This window comes from Schistocerca gregaria, chromosome 1 (assembly GCF_023897955.1).
Source record: "Schistocerca gregaria isolate iqSchGreg1 chromosome 1, iqSchGreg1.2, whole genome shotgun sequence".
In the NCBI taxonomy this organism is placed as follows: Eukaryota; Metazoa; Arthropoda; class Insecta; order Orthoptera; family Acrididae; genus Schistocerca; species Schistocerca gregaria.
Window position 1 is genome coordinate 304055522 of NC_064920.1, and position 19504 is coordinate 304075025.

The window sequence follows — 19504 nt, forward strand, 5'->3', positions numbered from 1 at the left end:
TCTTAGTGCATTCTCTGTTGCCTCTGATGGAAAATTTCCATTGTAATAGTGAGTCTAATAAATATTATTATACAGCAACAAGAAACATTAATTACTCAAAATACTCACTGGCAATGTGCTGGAATGCCTCATGACAGTTTCGGTCCTTGCGAACCCAGCAGAATACCCATTGGAAACGTCGTACCCAGAGATTTGTCACCTTTCTATGGTGCAACACACCATCATCTTGCAAACGTGTTGAGCCCAGTGGATCAAATACGAGAGCAAGTCCAAATATACTTAGTGCAAATAACACCCAGTTAAACAGTACAAGAGCTGCAAACAAAAACACAATAAAATAAATGCAGATGCAGTGTTAAAAACATGACATTTTATATTGGTGATAGCTGTGCTGCATTGTGGGTAGCAGTTAAAACCCTACCAACAGCAATTTATTTTATTTAGTATTTGCCATTGCTGGAAGATTCTCAAAACTTCTCATGTTTATAAAATTTGTTTATTCTGGAATATTTGTTGTTCGTATAAATAGCAACATATTCCACTCAGTAGTTTAATTGTCTTCCATCCATATGTAGGTGTTTGTAATAAATGTACTTTCAGTGCTAGGTGCTAAGCGTTGCACATCATTGACGACCCTGCTTTTGGATTGTGGTTATGACATGATATTGTTTGGTGGATCTACATCATTGTGGCTCCAGTTAGGCAACACAAGGACAAGAATCAGATTACAAACAGTACATTATTCCCAAGGTCCATTGATAGCTGGGATAAATTCCAGGCCAAACATCTGGTGACAATTAGCAGCTAGGCCACTTACTGTTATCAGATGATTAATTAAAGAGTAGAGCCAAAAGTCATGGAGAAATGACACAATCTTACAGAATGTTTTGGCCTTATGCCACATTGTGAATCCAAGTATGACAGAAGCCAAAAAATCTCACATTTGTTGAAAGCAATTGCTGAAAACGTATACCAATCTCTTCTGGTAAAGGATGTCACAGTCACTGAGAAATTCATCAGGTGATAACAACACATCAAAGAAACCCAACAGAAAAAGAATCTAACAAAAGAAGTTCAACTGATTTCTGAATGTGGCCCGCAGGGCAATTGTTGAAGATCGCAACAACCTCATCTCTATCATACGCCAGATATTAATAAAAGAAGTATAGCAGCTAATGATAGCCAGAACTGTCAGACTGAGTAAGCCATGAATCTGGAGATAGCAGCCATAAATATTGTCGCCATACATCAGGAGGAAACAGAGAATGTCCAAGAAGAAGTGTATCGATCTTCAGCTCTGGTCTCCATCACCAGTCAAACAAGCCAGGAAGAACAGACTCAGCCAATTCAGGCTTTATGCCACAGCCATCAAACAACAGCCCACCATTTGACCAACACAAGTACAGCCAACTCCTCTGCCAAGTACAACATCCCACAGGAGGACACATATTTGGACATTTGGAGGCCAGAGGGCAGCATTCTGGTATGTTTGCACTATGGGCACCCTGGGCATGTTGCATACTGCTGCAAAGAAAGAAGACAACATTCCGATAACTACTATGTCACAAGATGCCAATCATCACAACAGTCCTGTTCACACCAGTAAACAGCATATGATTATAGTCAACCAGTGAAACAAACGCTATCACCGATGCTGGATGAAATTGCTCCCCAATGTGCTGTACCCACACCTCACAGTCATACAGAGATCCAGCGGCTTGTCTGGCTGCTAAATTCAGGAGAACTAAGTGGGTGGCCATATGTGAAGGTGAGACTGCCAAAAATGAAAATGCTTCATGCAGTTTCCAAGATGTTAGGAATTCTCACTGTGAGCTAACCTTTCTGGGTACTAGTAGCCTTAGGGGCTTCTTTTTCTGTAATGTTGAATGCCTATCATCGCCAGATAAAGAAGATTATGATCCATGATATGAAAGTGGCTTACTGAGGGTCACAAACAGAAAATACATGAATGATAAAACACAGCCCTTCAAATTTGTCATCTTAGCAGAATTTAGTCATAACGTTATTCCTGGATGGGATTTCTTGGAGGCATCAAAAGCAGTCATGGACTGTGGAAGACCAGAGTTCTCTACTGATGAAGCTATTCCAACAAGGACACTTAGCAAAGATTGCTCTGGATGGTTGTTTGCTGCCATCATCAACAAGATGAGTTTCAGACATCAGTCTGGGAGCTGAGTTAAACTATAAAGTTTTGTCAATTGCAAGAAGCTATTAACACTCACAAAAGGAATCCACATAGCATCAATGATCAGTTCAATGCCACTGATTAAGACTCATGCACTGTTACTGGTAGGTGCTACTACTGAACTGCTGGTAGAATCTGGCCTGACTGAGGGGCAAGTGTTTACCATTCTGCAGCAATTTTTGAACACTTTCAAACTGAGAATGGAAGAAAGATAGGCCAATTGCCCATGGTAAAATACTATGTCAACTCTGGGGATAATCTGCCAGCTAGTCAGTGCTTGTGTATTTTATATCCAATGAATGATGCTTAATAGAGGACAAAGTGGAGAAGATGCTGCAAGATCACATCATGCATTCTTTGACACTTTGACAGTCATTGGTCCTCTCCTGTCATCCTTGTGAAGAAGAAGAAGGCTGACATGTGGCATTTATGCATCAACTACCAATGCCTAACAAAATCACAAAGTTATTATGAAGAAATAAACCATTTATTTATTTATCTATTTATTTAAATATGTCACCCTAGCCTACCTGAAAAGAATAAAAGATTTCTCAACTATGGACCTCCAGACATGTACTGGTAAACTGAGATGGATGAGGCTGACTAGGAAAAGAATGCCTTCATAAATACTGGTAGCCACTATGTGTTCAAAGTTATGCTGTTTGGGCTATATAATATTCCAGCCACCTTTGAACATATGATGGATGACCTGCTTTGATAACTTACATGGACAACATGTCTTTGCTATCTGGATGACATGGTTGTTTTTCCAAAGACATTTGTAGAACATCTAAGCCATTCATTTAACACCCGTGTTACAGTATGTTTGGAATGCAGTCCTCTGCCATCAATAAATACCAGACACATTTATTTACAAATCATTCAACATTGTGATGCATCACCACCCTCTATGCTGGCTAACTACTGTAGGATCTGTCGGGTCAGTTGGCGAGATGGAGACTAAGGCTTGAAGAATACAGCATTATAGGTGTGCATTAAAACAGCTACAAATACAAGAATGCTGACAGCCTTTCAAGGGATCCTGTGACAGCTCACAAAAGCATCGACAAAATCTCAGTCATCACTTCTGAACAGAGAGTTGCTTCAGCATTGCTGAAACCTTTACAAGCCTCAAAGAAGAAGGAATCAACCAAAGAAGGATTCCAATTACTGAAGGGAACATTGTACAAGAAAAACTTTGATGCAGTGGAACACAAATGGTTGCCCATGATCCCGGCTCATTTACCACCAGGCACCCTAAAGTTTTTCAACGTGTTCCAACATCTGGTCACCCAGGATTTGTGGAGATTCTAGACAGTACTAGACACAGGTATCACTATCAGGCCTCAGCCAATTTGCGAGTCCTACATGAGCCACTGTAAGGACTGAAAGTGATGGCAGCACATGCTGCAATTACCTTTGGGCATATTGTACCATTTCTGCCTGCAGCAGTGCCACTCCACCAAAATAGAATCAACATCTTGGGGAGGTTCCTGAAGTCAAAAAATAGGAATTGATGGATAATAGTCTATAATGACTACCTCACCTTCTGCACTTTCACCAAAGTTGTGCCAACTGCCAAAGCCCCTGTACAGTTCCTTGTAGAAATATCTTTTGGAAGATGTCTTCTAAAAGAAATACATCCTCTTGAATTACTTCTTCCTGTGATTCAAATTCATCTTCTCTGACACTACTGCTTCTATTCCTGAATCACGACAACTTACATGTACACAATCCTCATTTTCTGAAACATCACTGTCACTGTCCCCAAGACAAGAAGCAACACAGCTGGCTCACATACAGACCCTAGACACCCAACAGCAGGACCAAAAGCAGTTTAATGCTAAACTCTGATCAGTGAGATACAGCCCGAGAAGTTTGGTATGTATAGAAAGTGTAATTATCAGAAAAACAAAAGTGCTAATTTGGGCTCTATCATCTCCTTTTTCGCTTGCCGAGTGGCACATATGAATCTGAGGGTTATAAAGAATTCACATGTGCAGAGTTCATGCCCTTCATATGAAGCTGTCCTACAGTTCTCAAGTGCAGGTCAATAATGGAGCAATAGGGTTTCTTGTTCAATAGAACTGAATATCAGTTCAATGAACATGAAGCTCCAATGGGAGGCTCTACCTTCAATGCTCAACATAGTGAAGAGGATGTGACAACATGACCAGAATTTGTGGATCGCACCATTGCTTCCATGTGGAGGATCACTGTCAATATCTAGACACACAGTGCTGCAGTCAGCTCCAGTGAGAACTTCTGAAACAGTGGTTTGCTATTTCTTTAGGAGAGGGAACAATGCCACAAGCTGTACAGCATGCATCATGGCACAGCAGTTAGCAAGAATAAAAGATATCATAATTCAAAGCCTCAAGGAATGTCATATCTGAAGTTACTTCATTCTTTGTTACTTTTGATATTGTTACTATGATGCTCTGATGTCTTAGAGGAGTAAGTTTGGAGTCATAAGAAGCTGTAACATTTGACCAATGGTGTTCCATCCCCCCCCCCTCCCCCCCCCTCTCTCTCTCTCTCTCTCTCTCTCTCTCTCTCTCTCTCTCTCACACACACACACACACACACACACACACACACACACACACACACACACACACAGAGTATATTTATGAATGAGCCATATCATTATGAAGAGTAATTCAATGAAAATAATGTATTTTATATTTCCTGAGAATTCTGTCAGCTATACTGACAGGAACTGGAATGTGTAAGTGTCATGGGGGATAACAGCATAACTAAATTATCCATGACATTATAGCTTATTATAGTCCAGAAATGGGAGCTTACTTGCAAAATTAGATTTTTTTCTGACTATTTAAAGTGATATATCTTGAGAAAAATATCTTTAGATTAATTTGCACTACTTCAGTTTAATTTGCAACATCAAATTTTGCCCATATTCAGTGAAATTTATAAACTTTAGCCAGAAAGGGGAGTATCATGATAACCCAGTGAAGATAAATTTGTAAGAATTAAAATTCACAAATGTTAAAACCAATGAAAAAAGAAATGTTATGTCGGTTGCAAATCAATGTGAAAAAATATGGATATATGAAAACTCCACTTGTATCATTTAGTAGCAATCATAAGTTATTTATGCTTGAACTTCAACAAGAGGTGAGTTAGTATAAAGAAGTCAGTACAATTAAGTCAGTAAGAGGCCATTAGTCATTGAGGCAGAGTCTCCATTTTTAGGTACTTGAAGCAGAACTGAATCTTGTAGATACTGCAGCATAAACTTTACACTTATTGAAATATTCTGGGCAATTATACCATGGTCGGATAAATTTCTTGTTGAAATTCAATGTTTCATCCCCATCTGGAGAGAATATCTTCAATCATTAGAACTGGTTCAGAGCTCTTTGGGATGGGATTACAAGGTAACTAATAGTTTTAAGCCAAGTGCAGGACTCAATTATGTCACTTGTGATTTAGACGCTTTGGCAAAGGAACTTGAAAAACAAGATCATATGATAATGGTAGGGAGCCACGCATAACATCTGGACTGTAACATCAGTTATACAAGCCTAACTGAGGTGACATCGCTGAGAATGCTTTTCACACTAGCATGAAGATTGTATCACTGGTTCAGTGATATGATAAGTGCTGGATGAAGAGTTCTGTGAAACATGTTAATGCAAAGCTTGGGAACTTCCTCAGGGGAGAGTGACATTCATTCATGGGTGTGACCGACGCATCACCCCTCACTCGGTCTCATCATAAATGGTGAGGTTTGTATCTGAATGCTTGCACAGCTAATTGCAAGGAGTATCCTGTCTGACAAAAGTAGTATCCATCCTATCCCAGTGATTTCCAGTGTGTTCACTTGGCCTTTTTAGGGTAAATTCTTGCAAATGGCAGAGTTTCAGAATAAACATAGTTATAGTTGATATAATTATCAGTTTAACAAAACACTGCAGCTTGGACAAAGCCAAGGATAATAAAAAGAAAATATTTAGAGTCTTCCATTAAAACATCTGAAGTCTTATATATAAAAAAGAACTTCACATATCCTTTCAGAAACTAATAAGGTAGGTTGAGTTGCAGCTGACTTTTATGTATCAGAACTCACACAGAACTCACTGAAATTGATGTACACAAGCTAATCTCATAATACTGTAGACTGAGGTGATAAAAGTCATGGGATAGCAATATGCATGTATACAGATGGTGATATTATTGGGTACACAAGGTATAAAAGGGCAGTGCATTGGTTGAGCTGCCATTTGCGCTTATCTGATTCATGTGAAAAGGTTTCTGACACGATTGTCACCACATGACAGGAATTAACAGTCTTTGAACATGGAACAGAGGTTGGAGGTAGAGTCATTGACATTTCATTTCAGAAATCATTAGGGAATTCAATATTCTGAGACTCACAGTGTCAAGAGTACCAGATTTCAAGCATTACCTCTCACCATGGACAACAGTGACCGAGAGCAATAACATTAGCATAGAGTTGTCAGTGCTAACAGATAAGCAACACTGCAGGAAATAACTGCAGAAATAAATGTAGGGCATACGATGGACATATCCATTATGACATTGCAAAGAATTTGGCATTAATGGGCTATGACAGCAGATGACCAATGCAAGAGCCCTTGCTAACAGCATAACATAGCCTGCACCACCTGTCCCGGGCTCATGACCATATAAGTTGGACCCTAGCTGACTGGAAAACTGTGGTCTGGTCAGATGAGTCCCAATTTCATTTGGTAAGAGCTGATGGTAGGATTTAAGTGTAGATCAGAACCAATGAAGCCAGGGACCCAAACTGTCAACAAGGCACTATGCAAGCTGGTGGTGGCGGCTTGATAATGGTAAGGGCTGTGTTTATGTGGAATGGACTAAGTCCTCTGAGCCAACTGATCCAATCACTGACTGCTTGGAGACCATTTGCAGCCAACCATGGACCTAATGTTCCCAAACAATGATGTGCCATGTCACCTGGCCACAACTGTTCACAACTGGTTTGAAGAATGTTCTGGACAATTTGAATGGTTAATTTGATCATCCAGATTGCTCAACATGAATCCTATTGAACATTTATGAGACATAATTAAGAGGTCTGTTTGTATTACCAAAAGTTTCTGGTGCAGGCACCTTAAGTTTCCTATCCTCTAAATCAAATGCTTAAGAAAGGTGCATTGTTTGAGAGGATATCTACCTGTGACCAAGCATTCTGAAGACTGAAAGATGGCTGATTTCTGCCTCATCATGGTCTCCTACTAGCTGTGGCACCAGCTTGTGGTTGCAGTGGACACTTCACAATATGACGTGTTGGTCATTTTGCCTCAACGTAGTGAAGATGGTTTGGGACTGCCCATTGATTTTTAACCAAAGATGCTTAGTGACGAACAGAAGAATTACTCTCAAATATAGAAGCAGGCTCTCACAATTATTTATGTAACCAAGAAGTTTCATGTATTTCTATATAGCAATAATTTTCATTTGGTGACTCTAACAAGCTGTTTAGCATTTCTATTTGGTCCCTCGGCACACTTGCCAGACAGGACAGCCAACAGACTTCATCACTGGGCCTTGTTCCTTAGCAGGTATAATTACAAGATTCATTTCCACCCCATGACTCGGCACTTCAATGCAGATGCTCTTTCATGCCTACCAGTGAGCTGCTGACCCCATTCTTTGTTAAGTGCAAATGAATGAAAGCAAGAGTGGCCCGACACATTTGGCTTGTGTGTCAGATACTATCTGCAATTATTTTGTGTTATGGCATAGAGTATCACTCATCAGTCATGTTATTTTGTTATTCACAGAAAATGCTGTGCCACAGGTGGTCATTCTGGCATCTCTCTAGTGGGACATCTTTCACCTCCTGCAATAGGATCACTGTCTCGTGGACAAAGATACTGACTCACCAACATGTCTACTGTTGTGACTCGACGATCTTTCAAAGTGACGCCGTGCAGTTACGCTCTACATGCAGCGCTGTCTGCCAGCCATTGCACAGCCGTGCCACCTAAGCAGCCAGCCAGTCAGCGGCCGCTAGACTTGGACTCAGTGCTGATTTGACTGTTACAGTGTACACACATCTTACTTTGTTTACTTGATCTGTGACTTACATGTATTGTGTCGTCCTAGAAATATATTTATTCAGCTTGATGTTATAACATCTAATCACTGCTTGCTCTAAGTGTGCAGATCAATGGACTGAGCCCTGACAATGGTATTCACCATGGCCTGCATCATCACAGCCTTGGGAGTGCATCGACTTCACAGGCCCCTTCCCGGATGCTTACTGATTGGTGGTCGTTGACGCTTACACCTGGTTTCCACATTTGTCTACTTCTACTTCACCATGGTGGATGTAACAGTGCTGTTTCTCACACTGATATTCTCTATCAATGGCCTGCCCTGCACCCTGGTAATGAACAGTAGTCTACAATTCATCTCTCAGACTTTTCAAGCTTTTGTGCACACCATACTATTCTCTATATTTGTGCACCCCATTTCCACACTCAATCACAACGGGAGGTTGATTGCCTCATATGGACTTTCCAGAGTGAAGAAGTATATTGGCAATGCCCTGGATGACGTGTCACTCAACGTTTTCTTAGTTCATCAGGTTCACACCCATCAGCAAGAAGGGCAAGGCAGAGCTGCCACACAAGTGCCAGGCACACATGGTGCTGAATCTTAGCATTGCACTACACATCTGGGACTCCAGTCTGGGCTTGTGCATTTGGTCACCATAAGTGCTTCATTCTAGCAGTCATCTGCATCCAGCCATCCAGCATTGTCAGTATATCTTCACACTGCTGGTGACCCACCACTGCAATCAACTGTGCCTCCAACTGGAGGACTCACCTGCATAATCTCCACACTTACCTACAAGGCTGTCCTTTTCCCCCCATCTGGACCTCCTTCTGCAACTCTGCCCTTTATGTCTCCTCCACTGATTCTGCTTCCACATTTGTCGCAGGGTATCATGCCTTTCTCACCCTCTTCTATTCTTGTTTCCAGCCCTTCATTTCTTGCTCTGAGCCTGCATGGATCTGGTTCCTGCAGCACTGCCCTGAGCAGCAAGCATTCCATCCACATACATCTGCTCATATCAATGCTATCACCAACTAGGTCACTTTTGCCCTACACTCCACTGCTGGTCGACAGGGAGCTCTTCGTTACACAGAGGGCATCGACTGGTGGTGCTGTGGAGGACATGGATGTCACCTTCCTCAGCACTGAGGGCCTTCCTAATCTATGGTGGAGAGATGGTGGAGTGAGACCAGCTTACAGTGACTTGACAAAAGGAGAGCACTGTGGTAACCCACAGTTACATCCCGATCACTCTGGGACCTGCCTGTTTGTTAAGTCAGCAGGACATGAGGTGTTGGCCCATCTTGTATTACTCAAGTAGCCTCCACTGGAGCATAGTGCCTAAGCTTAGCCACCAGAGATCTGCACATTCAGACAGTGCTGGCAGCCATGCATCAGGAGCAGCATGTGTAGCCACCACCCAGTGCCCCACATAGAAAAATCACCCGTCTTTCTATGTAACCATGGCACAGGGTGGCTTCATACCCAGTTTGTGTTGGTTTACACACTTTTTAAGTTCAACTCTCCCATGGAACACTATGTCTTACTAGTGCCTACCCGGCTATGTGAAAGGATGCTGTACTGAATGTATTCATGATGTGAGCATTAATGTGGTTACATTATTATTGATGTAATTAATATTGTGTATTACTACAGTGAGAGCTTGGTCATGTGAGCTACCCATCTGCACTCCCTGCAATCTAACAATCGAGTCCACCACATGGAAAACTTACGCCGAACCTTACTCCATTTGAGACTGACTTAAGTAAAATTTTGCTTATTACTTGTATGATTCGAAAGTGTTTGTATTATATTGTAGAGGCACATAAGCCACCCTACCCTGGAAAGGTCCATGATCAATGGTTCATTGAAGGGGGGGGGGGGGTGACAATAATAACTAATAAAGTTTTTGTTATTTACTAGGCACACATAGGATTAACTGGTTAACAAAATCTTGGTATATCTCTTCTGTGGAAAGTGAGTGATAGCAGGAACAAGTGAAGACTTTTTCCCTTGAGCTACCTTTTCATGCAGTCAATGACTCAAGACGTGTTTCCATATGATGAAAAGTGGTGTATTATTTATCACTTATAAAAGTGGAGATTGACAAATAATATTTAGTTGTAGGTCCAGTACACTCGTTTTGGATCCAATATTACTGAGCACTGGTTTTTTTATAGTTTTATGGACATCTACATCACAGCAGAATTCATCAATACTCGGCCATCAGCTGTGCGACCACAAAGATGCCATGAAGTGTGACAGTTACATTTTTATTTAATTTTATATCTCAAGAGATTGTAATTCCATATTTTAGTCTAATAATCAAAGCAACACTACCATTTCTAATACTGTTATTTATAGAGGAGAGTGATTTGTATGACAATAATGATCCAATCTTATTACAAATTAGTCTAGCATATAATCAATTTATTTATGAAACACAGTGAAAACCTATATCTTATTATAGTTAATACCTTCTGAGTGCTTCAAATCCAATCACAAGATCAACTAAATTAAATCTAATAAAAGGAACATAAGTAAGTCTTTGAACTCAACTGCCTGGCAACACACATCAAAGACATAGTTTGCTGCAAAGTTGTCAAATGTAGTCATACTGTGACCATAAAAACAGTTAATCAGCACAGCATAAATAAAAGTTAGTTGTTCAGTACTTTGTCATATTTTACAAGCAGTGCATAGTGCTTATAGCCAATTTGAGTTTACACAAAAAAACATCAGTGTCAAATGCAGGAATATCTTAAAAATGTTGGAACAGATAACACTTTCAGATATAAGTGGAGATCAAAAAAATAATACCACTGAAGGTGCTTTAAATCAATATAAAAAAAATGCGTTTGATAGAATACACATGTTTAGCAGATGCGCAGACAGATTTTAAACACCTTTAATAAATAAAAGATGTCATAAAATACGATAAGAACAGAAGAAAACCTAGGTGTGATGTAATTTAAGTAGATGGTGAACTATATTACCTTCAATGACAGTGCGAGTAAAGTTTTCATCACTCTCACATTCAACTAAATCACTGAAGGCCCATATAGTCCCCATTATGTTCCATCCAACTTCAGGAATGATTAGCAGCACTCTGTAAAAAAAGATAAAATAAATAAGAACATAAAATTTTACAGTTTTAATGAGAAAAAATGTTCATGATATGAAGCTTCCTGAAAAATTAATTCTCTGTGAGCAGTAATTTTACCAGCTGAGTTATCTAAGCATACTGTGTGGCCCATTTCATAGCTTCAATCTGACAATACATTTCTCCCACTTCACAAAGTAAAGGAATGGAAAATTAGGGTATAATGTCAATTAAAGACAATAACTCAGTCACAATACTGCCACTTCAGATTTCAACAAATATTGTCATAACCATCATGTGACCTTATTCCCGCTTCCATTATACCACAATCAGTCAGAAGAAACAGTTCCACTTGTAAAACACAAGGTATTTATGCTGCTGCTGGTCATTAGACAGCATAATAAGCATCTCTTGAGCTGACCTGCATGGGACAATATCTTTGTAGTTATCATAGGATAATGGCAGTGGACAAATGACAATCTAATGATGAACACAGTACCTGATGAAACAGCTAGGAGTGGTGCAAATTTAAGTAACTGCAATACTATGAAAAAGAGAATACATTTGACAACCAAAAATTGTTAAAGTTGGGGCCATTTGATGGTAGATATAAATAAAATGTTAAATACAGACAAGAAGCTAAGACTGGAGAAGCCTGAAACAGTAAGTTGGATGGAGCCTTTTAGGCACCATCCCATCAATCGAATTACATGATATAGTTGTTTGTTGTTTTTTTTTTTTTAAGTGAGTGGGTGGGGGGGGGGGGGGGAGGGAGGATTGAGTGGACAGCTTGTTGGGGAACTGAACCTGTTTAACCCAAACATATCTTCGATGACAGAACCATTAGCTACCTTGCATTAATAATTTCTTTCTGGAATATATAGACATAGGAAGAAAGGTAGAATGCATGACACTCAAGGATTTGAAGATAGTGACAGAAATTTGATGAACAGGATATCCACATTACACTGGTATAGTGGAGAATGTGCAAGGCTTTGTACGTGTGGACAACAATGGAGGGATGCAGTCCTCATGTTCATCCCATAAGTAATTTTAATCTATTGTGGGGTTTCTGTTGCATCGTTATTAGGTAGGGTTTTAAAGTTAGTTTGTAATCAAGGATTAGTTCAAGATATTTAAATTAATTTATTTAGCCCATTTGATCACATGCTGCACAGTGCACTAGATATACTGGACTTTTGATAAATAATCATGTCTATATGTAAATATTACATATTAAAAATTACATATTACATATATGGTACTGAAGCTCATGTATTCACATACTGAATAAAAGCAGTGGTGCGGTATTTTGTGTTGGTAGTACTTTCAGTGTTATAAAAAATAGTTTATGGGATTGTCTAGCTATGTTCCTTGTAATAACCTTAATGGGTCATTTTTATGTTCTGAAGTTCTCCTAAACTACTGCTGAATTTCCCCAGAATATGAGGTCATATTGCAGTTACACATTAAAATAAGTGTAGAAAGCACTCATTAGTGTATCCTTTTAGGATTCCTCAAAGGTAACACTGAGTGTTCAGCTTAGAATTCATATATTCAACATATTTGTCCCATTTAGGTCACGTTGTATCAAAATTCTGAGAAATTTCATTGCCTATTTATTTACAATGAATTGATTACTGGTGGTGACATCAAGGTCATGCAAATTTTATTTTGATAGCTAAAGAAATTTATTGATTTTTTTTTACAATTTAATGTACTTACTTTTGACAGAACTTATTACACATTAGATATCTTAATTTTTGCCACTTTTACTAATAATTTTGTGCCACCAGCTTCTATGCCAGTTAACAGGTTACAACAGTTCTAAAAAGTATGAAAAAGCCACAGAGATGGAAACTATAGGTGGTTCATCTGATAACAATTTCCTGGATTTTTGATGGGTTTATCTTGAAGACCACAGACTTAGCTGGTGTATGTGTACTGTCAGGGGAGTGACATTGAGAGTAGTGAGGTGACATTGTCAAAATTGTATTTTCATTAACACTGGTTGAACAGTTTCTTGGAATTAAACACAGAAGACAGCAAAGTGTTCCAGAGATATTAGTGCATTACAAGAATAAATTGAAATATACTAAAGCATGACACACTATTGCTAACTGAGAACATGTATCTGGAAACTGTTAATGTACAACTCATTTCATGATTTGCTAGAAGCAACAGCATAAGATTTTATAGACAGTAATTAATTGTGAACAACAGTATGACAACGTTTGTTCCCACTTATCAATTTTTCTTGCATTTTTCAAAATATTTTTTTTTTTTTTAAACTGGCAACTTCATGCAGTGCGTATGTGATATGTTGATGCTGTTCAAAAGCAGCAATTGCTATGATGATTCATTACTAATATATATTATGTGTATTATAGCAACTGATCAAATGTTCTCATTTATTCTTCAACCTAAGTTGTGCATTTTTAATTACATGGCATGTTTCAATCACTCTAGATGTAATTAAAAATGTGTCACTGAGACTGGAGAATAAATAAGAATTGTTTTAAATATCAATACAGTTCCTGATTCTCTCATTACGAATATGTCAGCTACAGTGATAAAGTAGTGTTATTGAAAAGTTTTAGGACACTGGAAGCAACTGCCAGTGGTATTCACTGTTCATCAATGCAAAGTAAAAGGTCTCAAGACGCATTAAGAAATTGATCAACAGCATAGAAAACAAGGAGAAAAATCTACAGTCATGTTCCTGGGAGGCTGGGAGATAATCCACTGAACAGAGCAGTAATTTGCCTCTGTTTTGGTAGAGTGTTTACCTCTTGTGTGATTGGTTATGTTTTCTTGGGGAATATTTAGGATACACAATGCAAACAATGCAACAGCACTCAAAGAAAAAGTGACAGTATGAAAGAAGATAAAAGTAGCACATGGGAACAGTACATGACTGAGAGATGTAGTTCTCGAACTTGCTAGGAGGACAAGTAAAACCAGAAAAAGCAACTAAAAAGAAACTTTAACACCAGAGCATCAGTTCACAAAAAGAAAGCAGTAGAGTATATTACACACATAGCAATACTAATGAAATAGGAATTAACTTTGATGAAACTGATGATAATATAGGAATGAGATTTTTCTAACAGTATGGTAATAATTGAGGGGACATTTCAACACATGATTTCAGTCCAGGTATGCATGCTTTAGATTTTTATGATGAAGAATATTATCCTGGCTTGATCACATGAAAAACAACAAATGGCAAAAAGTTAGATTTGTTGAAAGTGGCTTGAGAAGCCAGATGAAATTGAATAACTTTCAGATGATATGCTGCTTGACAAAAAAGTGAAGCACTTAGAAAATATGGTCAGGCATCAATGTAACTTCATATACAAATGCACCTACAGTGGATATGTAAATGCTTAGAGTTGCATTTATTTGTGACATGTAGACTGTCCACCTGAGCATGTTAGTGTAAATTGTGTTTATTTTTGTTACCGGGCCTGGAGATGTCACATACACATGTGAAATAGCTGTATCTCTGTGCCAGAGTCCAGGATATCAATGGGCAATTATAACAGTTGTGGGCCAGCTTGCGCCAGGAGAGGATGTAATGGCCTTAAGATGCCCTTTCCAGTTGAGTCAGTGCATATACCAAGGCCTGAAGGAGTGCAACATCACACTGATAAGTAGGCTTGTACTGTCAAAGTTTTGTAATATTTTGATTTTATTTAATTCTAAGCTCTTAAACCTGCTCAAAGTAAGCTTCGTTTCCACCTCTGGGTAAGTATAATTGGCTGGTGCAAAATGGAGTAGTGTCAACTGTTAATGTATCAAACAATAAGTGTTAACTTACTTACAAAGTGCAGTACAACAAGCTACATAATTAACAGATGGCACAGAATAGTAAACACATAACTAAAAATTGTAGTTGGAAATATAATATTATTTTGGATCAAAATATATCAAACTCATAAGAAGACCTACACCCAGGCACTTGTTAGCAGATACAACATTTTGAGAACTGTAAGTAGAAAAACATCAGCCATCACCACAAACTTGTTGTAGTGCCCACTGTAGACTCTTTCTTTAGTGTTGTGTGAAAAAAGTCAGATAAATGATCCAATTACGAGAAACTGGCAACTGAAAAAAAAAAAAAAAAGTGCAGCCTCCACGCTATTTTCAGAGGTTCTCAACTAATTCAAATGTGTTGAACTTATAGCAACTAAACAATATCCTTAGGTTTATTGTGGAGGATGTTCTTCTCAATGAGTAGATGTCTATGTTAACATCTCCTATTACATTTTCGTGCTCATATAACACTGAAGTGACAGTGGTTCTGACTGAAAGGTTGTCAGTTGGCTGATTTTTGGAGATTTATAGTCTAAAACAATGAAGCACTTTTCTTTCTGCAGATTGTTTTTATGAATACAAGTTCTGCCTGTTTTTTTCTTTAGAATTCATGGCTCTGAGAACTTGTGGTGTGAGACTGTATGCGCCACAGCCCACTTCACATTTTCATAGTCTGTTGGGAGCATTTGTTCCATGGGGAAAAAAAGTTGTATGGCTTTAGACACTTTTTGAGTAGAATGACTGTACAAAAGTTTAGGTGATGCAGAAGGAGGGTTCAGTTCTTTATAATGTGTGGTAAGTATTGAACATTACAATAAACTTTGATCCACATTTCTAGGAATTCACATAGCTCACAGAAGACCTGAAATTTGTTCATCCAATGGTCACTGAAGGAAGGTTTACAGAGCAATGGGAATATAGAAGGAATATTAGGCTGAAGAGACATGACTGAGGTAATAATGAGTATGAAACAAATAATCCTCTCTCTCATCAAAGTGCTGGCAAGGAAATATAAAGAATGAAATGCTGTTAGTAGACTGTACAGTTCAAAACAGGAGGAAAGAGAGGGATGATTTGCTGTGCTGATGCTGCCAGCAGCAAAAAATTAAGTTAAGAACTAGATAACTGCCACATGAAGCTACAATTCAATCTGAAATTATTACAATGACATTGGTTGAAATTTTTCACTTAGGAATCAAGAAGAGAGATAGACAAAAAGCGTCTGAATCATGCAATCGATACAAACAGTTGTACAGCATTAGTAGTGACAAAAATTAAGAAGTAACTATATTTGGTGTATAGAGGGCTGCCCCCTGCATATTTCAGCCACCACACTAATGTGTATGCTTCACAGGCTAGATACAGCTCCTGCCTCACCATGGAGGTTGTTGTAAACAAAGTCAGGGATATCCTGTATTAGTTGACCACAATATTATTGCGCATGGGAGTGAGGATGCTTCGGTTGGCTTATGGTGCATCAGTGCATAATTGGGATTGATAGTATAAAAACAATATAAGAAGGCACAAACACAAAAATTAATGCAGAATTAATGTATATACAAAATATTACACTTGTTTGGTAGTAAAAACAAGCCAACACTAAAGATTACAATCTGGCCTGTACTGTTTTATTTTACACTACTCAGTTCTAACATATTTTTAATCCTCTTATTTTCTGCTGGTGATTATTCTGCTATTATTGGTCCATTTATTCCAAAGGGCTAAATGGGAAATGGTGTTGCTCAAAATATTTAACTTTACATAGAATTAAACTCGTCTTTGCTATTTCCTTAGTGTGGCTAAACATCTCCGCGCTTTTTCATTGTGAGACAGAATTGACAGGATGAGTTGAAACGGACTTTACAACTCAGTAATGATATAGAAATTTATTGAGGTAACTTACAGAATTGATAGATGTGTCATTTTGTAACAAACAACCTCAAGTTTGATTCACAGCAGCAGTACCCTATTCTGCCACCAGTGGAGCCAGTGTAGTGCGCAGTTAAAATGGCTACTTTTAATGGTGAGGAGTGTGTTGGTTTCATGAAATAAACTCTGCAGCAAATGTCTGATGTAAATTTCATACCAAACACATTAAAGAACCGCCAAGCAGACCTACCATTTACTCGTGCCACAAAAAATTTGTTGAGACGTGTTGTTCACTGCAACATGATAAATCATCAGGTCGCCCATGTGTTGATGGCTATGACGACAGGTCATGGAGAGCTTTGCCCGCAGTCCACAAAAATCAACGCAATGTGCATCTCGCCTACCAAACCATATAGCTGACCTGAAAAATCTGCGCTACCACTGCACAAGTTGCACTCAATTTGCTGTAAAGATTGTGGGAAGAAACTGATTACCAGTGGGATGTTTGCCACATCACAAATGATAGTCACACCGAACTAAAATGACACTTGACACTTCTGTGAAACTTGAGGTTGTTTGCTTCAAAATGACACATCTACCGAATCTGTCAGTTATCTCAATAAATTTATATCATTCCAAAGTTGTAAGGTCCTTTTTGACTCACCTTGTATAATTATCAGTTGAAGTTTCAGGGTCCCTGATAGTCTACATCCCACCTGATGGTTTCTGTCAATGTTAGCTGTGCTTAAATACACGCCTATAATTGTTTTGTGTGCTCTTGCATCAGCAGGTTGTCTGTGTTCCGCAGCATTTTGTGATACACCGAACAGGCAAATGCTATTTCGTCTTTGATAATTTCCTGTGCCAATAGACAGGTTTTCTTCCTAATCTCGTGCCTTCTTTCCATACCCAAGACACGGAGCACTTTACGTCACTTCTGCAAATTATTTGCAACACTTTCGCAAATTTTGGCCAGAGCAGCCGCCCCTACTACATCTGCTACAGTGCACCCAGACAGGTCGAGGGTATCTTCCTGGTGAACGGCATCAATTCCCGAGCGCAACTCGCTATGTGTAGAGTGAACAGAGGCCTCACTCTAAACGGCGGTCATTAGCGCTGCGTCGCGGGCTATATGTACTGTTGTTTGCTTTCCGGTATATCAATTTGCCAGTGTGGGCGTGTGGTGTTAAACCATGACACTACAACGTGATGTCTTTCATAGGATTTTCGGATGCTGGCTATGCCACCTTTCACATCGCTCAGGTGATTAAACGAAGAGGCGTGAGCTCTGAAGATGTCGCTTTTGATGCTCTTGGAGTCCTAGATGCCTTCATCGATGTCACCATCACTGCCTAGCACTCTACTAGAATGATATTTGAGTGGAACTAGAAAGATACACGTGGAAAACAGCAAGTAGTGAAAGGGGACCTTCAAGAAGTTAATGCGATGTCTTGGATGGAAATGGAAATGAGTGTTTGGCGTCATTGGCCGGGAGGCCCCTTGCGGGGTAGGTCTTAATTATATTCGACGCCACATTGGGCGACCTGCGCGTCGGATAGGGATGAAATGATGATGAAGACAACACAACATCCAGTCCATCTCCGACTCAGCCGGGAATCGAACACGGGCCCGTAGGACGGCAATCCGTCACGCTAACCACTCAGCTACCGGGGCGGACATGTCTTGGATGAAAGTGACTAATCTGAATAATCGCTCAGTGGCCTTTAGTAACGGAAAAGGTGTAGTTAACTTAGAATTTGCTACATGTGGGCTGCAAAATGCGCACAAGAACGCAAGATAAGTCTCTGATTCCTCTTAGACTAAAGATTCCCTAAATCGTTTCAGGCAAATGCCGGGATGGTTCCTTTGAAAGGGCACGGCCGATTTCCTTCCCAATCCTTCCCTAACCCGAGCTTGCGCTCCGTCTCTAATGACCTCTTGTCGACGGGACATTAATCACTAACTACCACCACCACTAAAGCTTACTGAGAGGCAGTTACCTTGTGTCCTGTGCTTCAAAGGACTACAGAAACAGAAGGCACAAGGCATTTTATTTCCTATGGAAAGCGCAAATACACCAACTGTAAGATTTTTAAGTTCAGCTGCGTGTTAACGATGTTGTCTGTGTTTATGTGACAACAACAAATGAAACTGGTAATCAGACTAATTAGTTTAAACAATTCATGGTACCAGAGGAGGCGAAGGAAAGTGTACTAAACGACGTCGCACCAAATCAGTTGCAATTGTACCTTAAATTACATTATCTCGGAGATGAAAATCCCACTTTGAGCAGTAATTTCCAAGACGTACGGAAATTGTGTGTGCTGTGGAAAGCCAGGTTGGAAGCTTTTTGTGTTCGTGATCTGAGTAAGAGGTGTTATGAAGATATGGTACCATGGTACCTCAATCAAAAGTGCAGGAGACAA

At 39.3% G+C, this 19504-nt stretch overlaps 1 protein-coding gene across 8 annotated transcripts in view; it reads right to left on the bottom strand.

Moving 5' to 3' along the window:
- Positions 1-19504, bottom strand: part of LOC126342556 (diacylglycerol lipase-beta-like) — an 822641-nt gene that overhangs the window by 98949 nt on the left and 704188 nt on the right. For 7 of the 8 annotated variants that reach the window (XM_050001868.1, XM_050001865.1, XM_050001866.1 and 4 more), the window contains 2 exons: positions 11284-11396; positions 109-315 (listed from right to left, as the gene is read on the bottom strand). In XM_050001868.1, coding sequence (XP_049857825.1) covers positions 109-315; positions 11284-11396 — 320 coding nt within the window. Of the gene's footprint in view, positions 1-108; positions 316-11283; positions 11397-17742; positions 17888-19504 lie in introns of those variants that run through there. The other variant, XM_050001872.1, reaches the window with a different exon arrangement.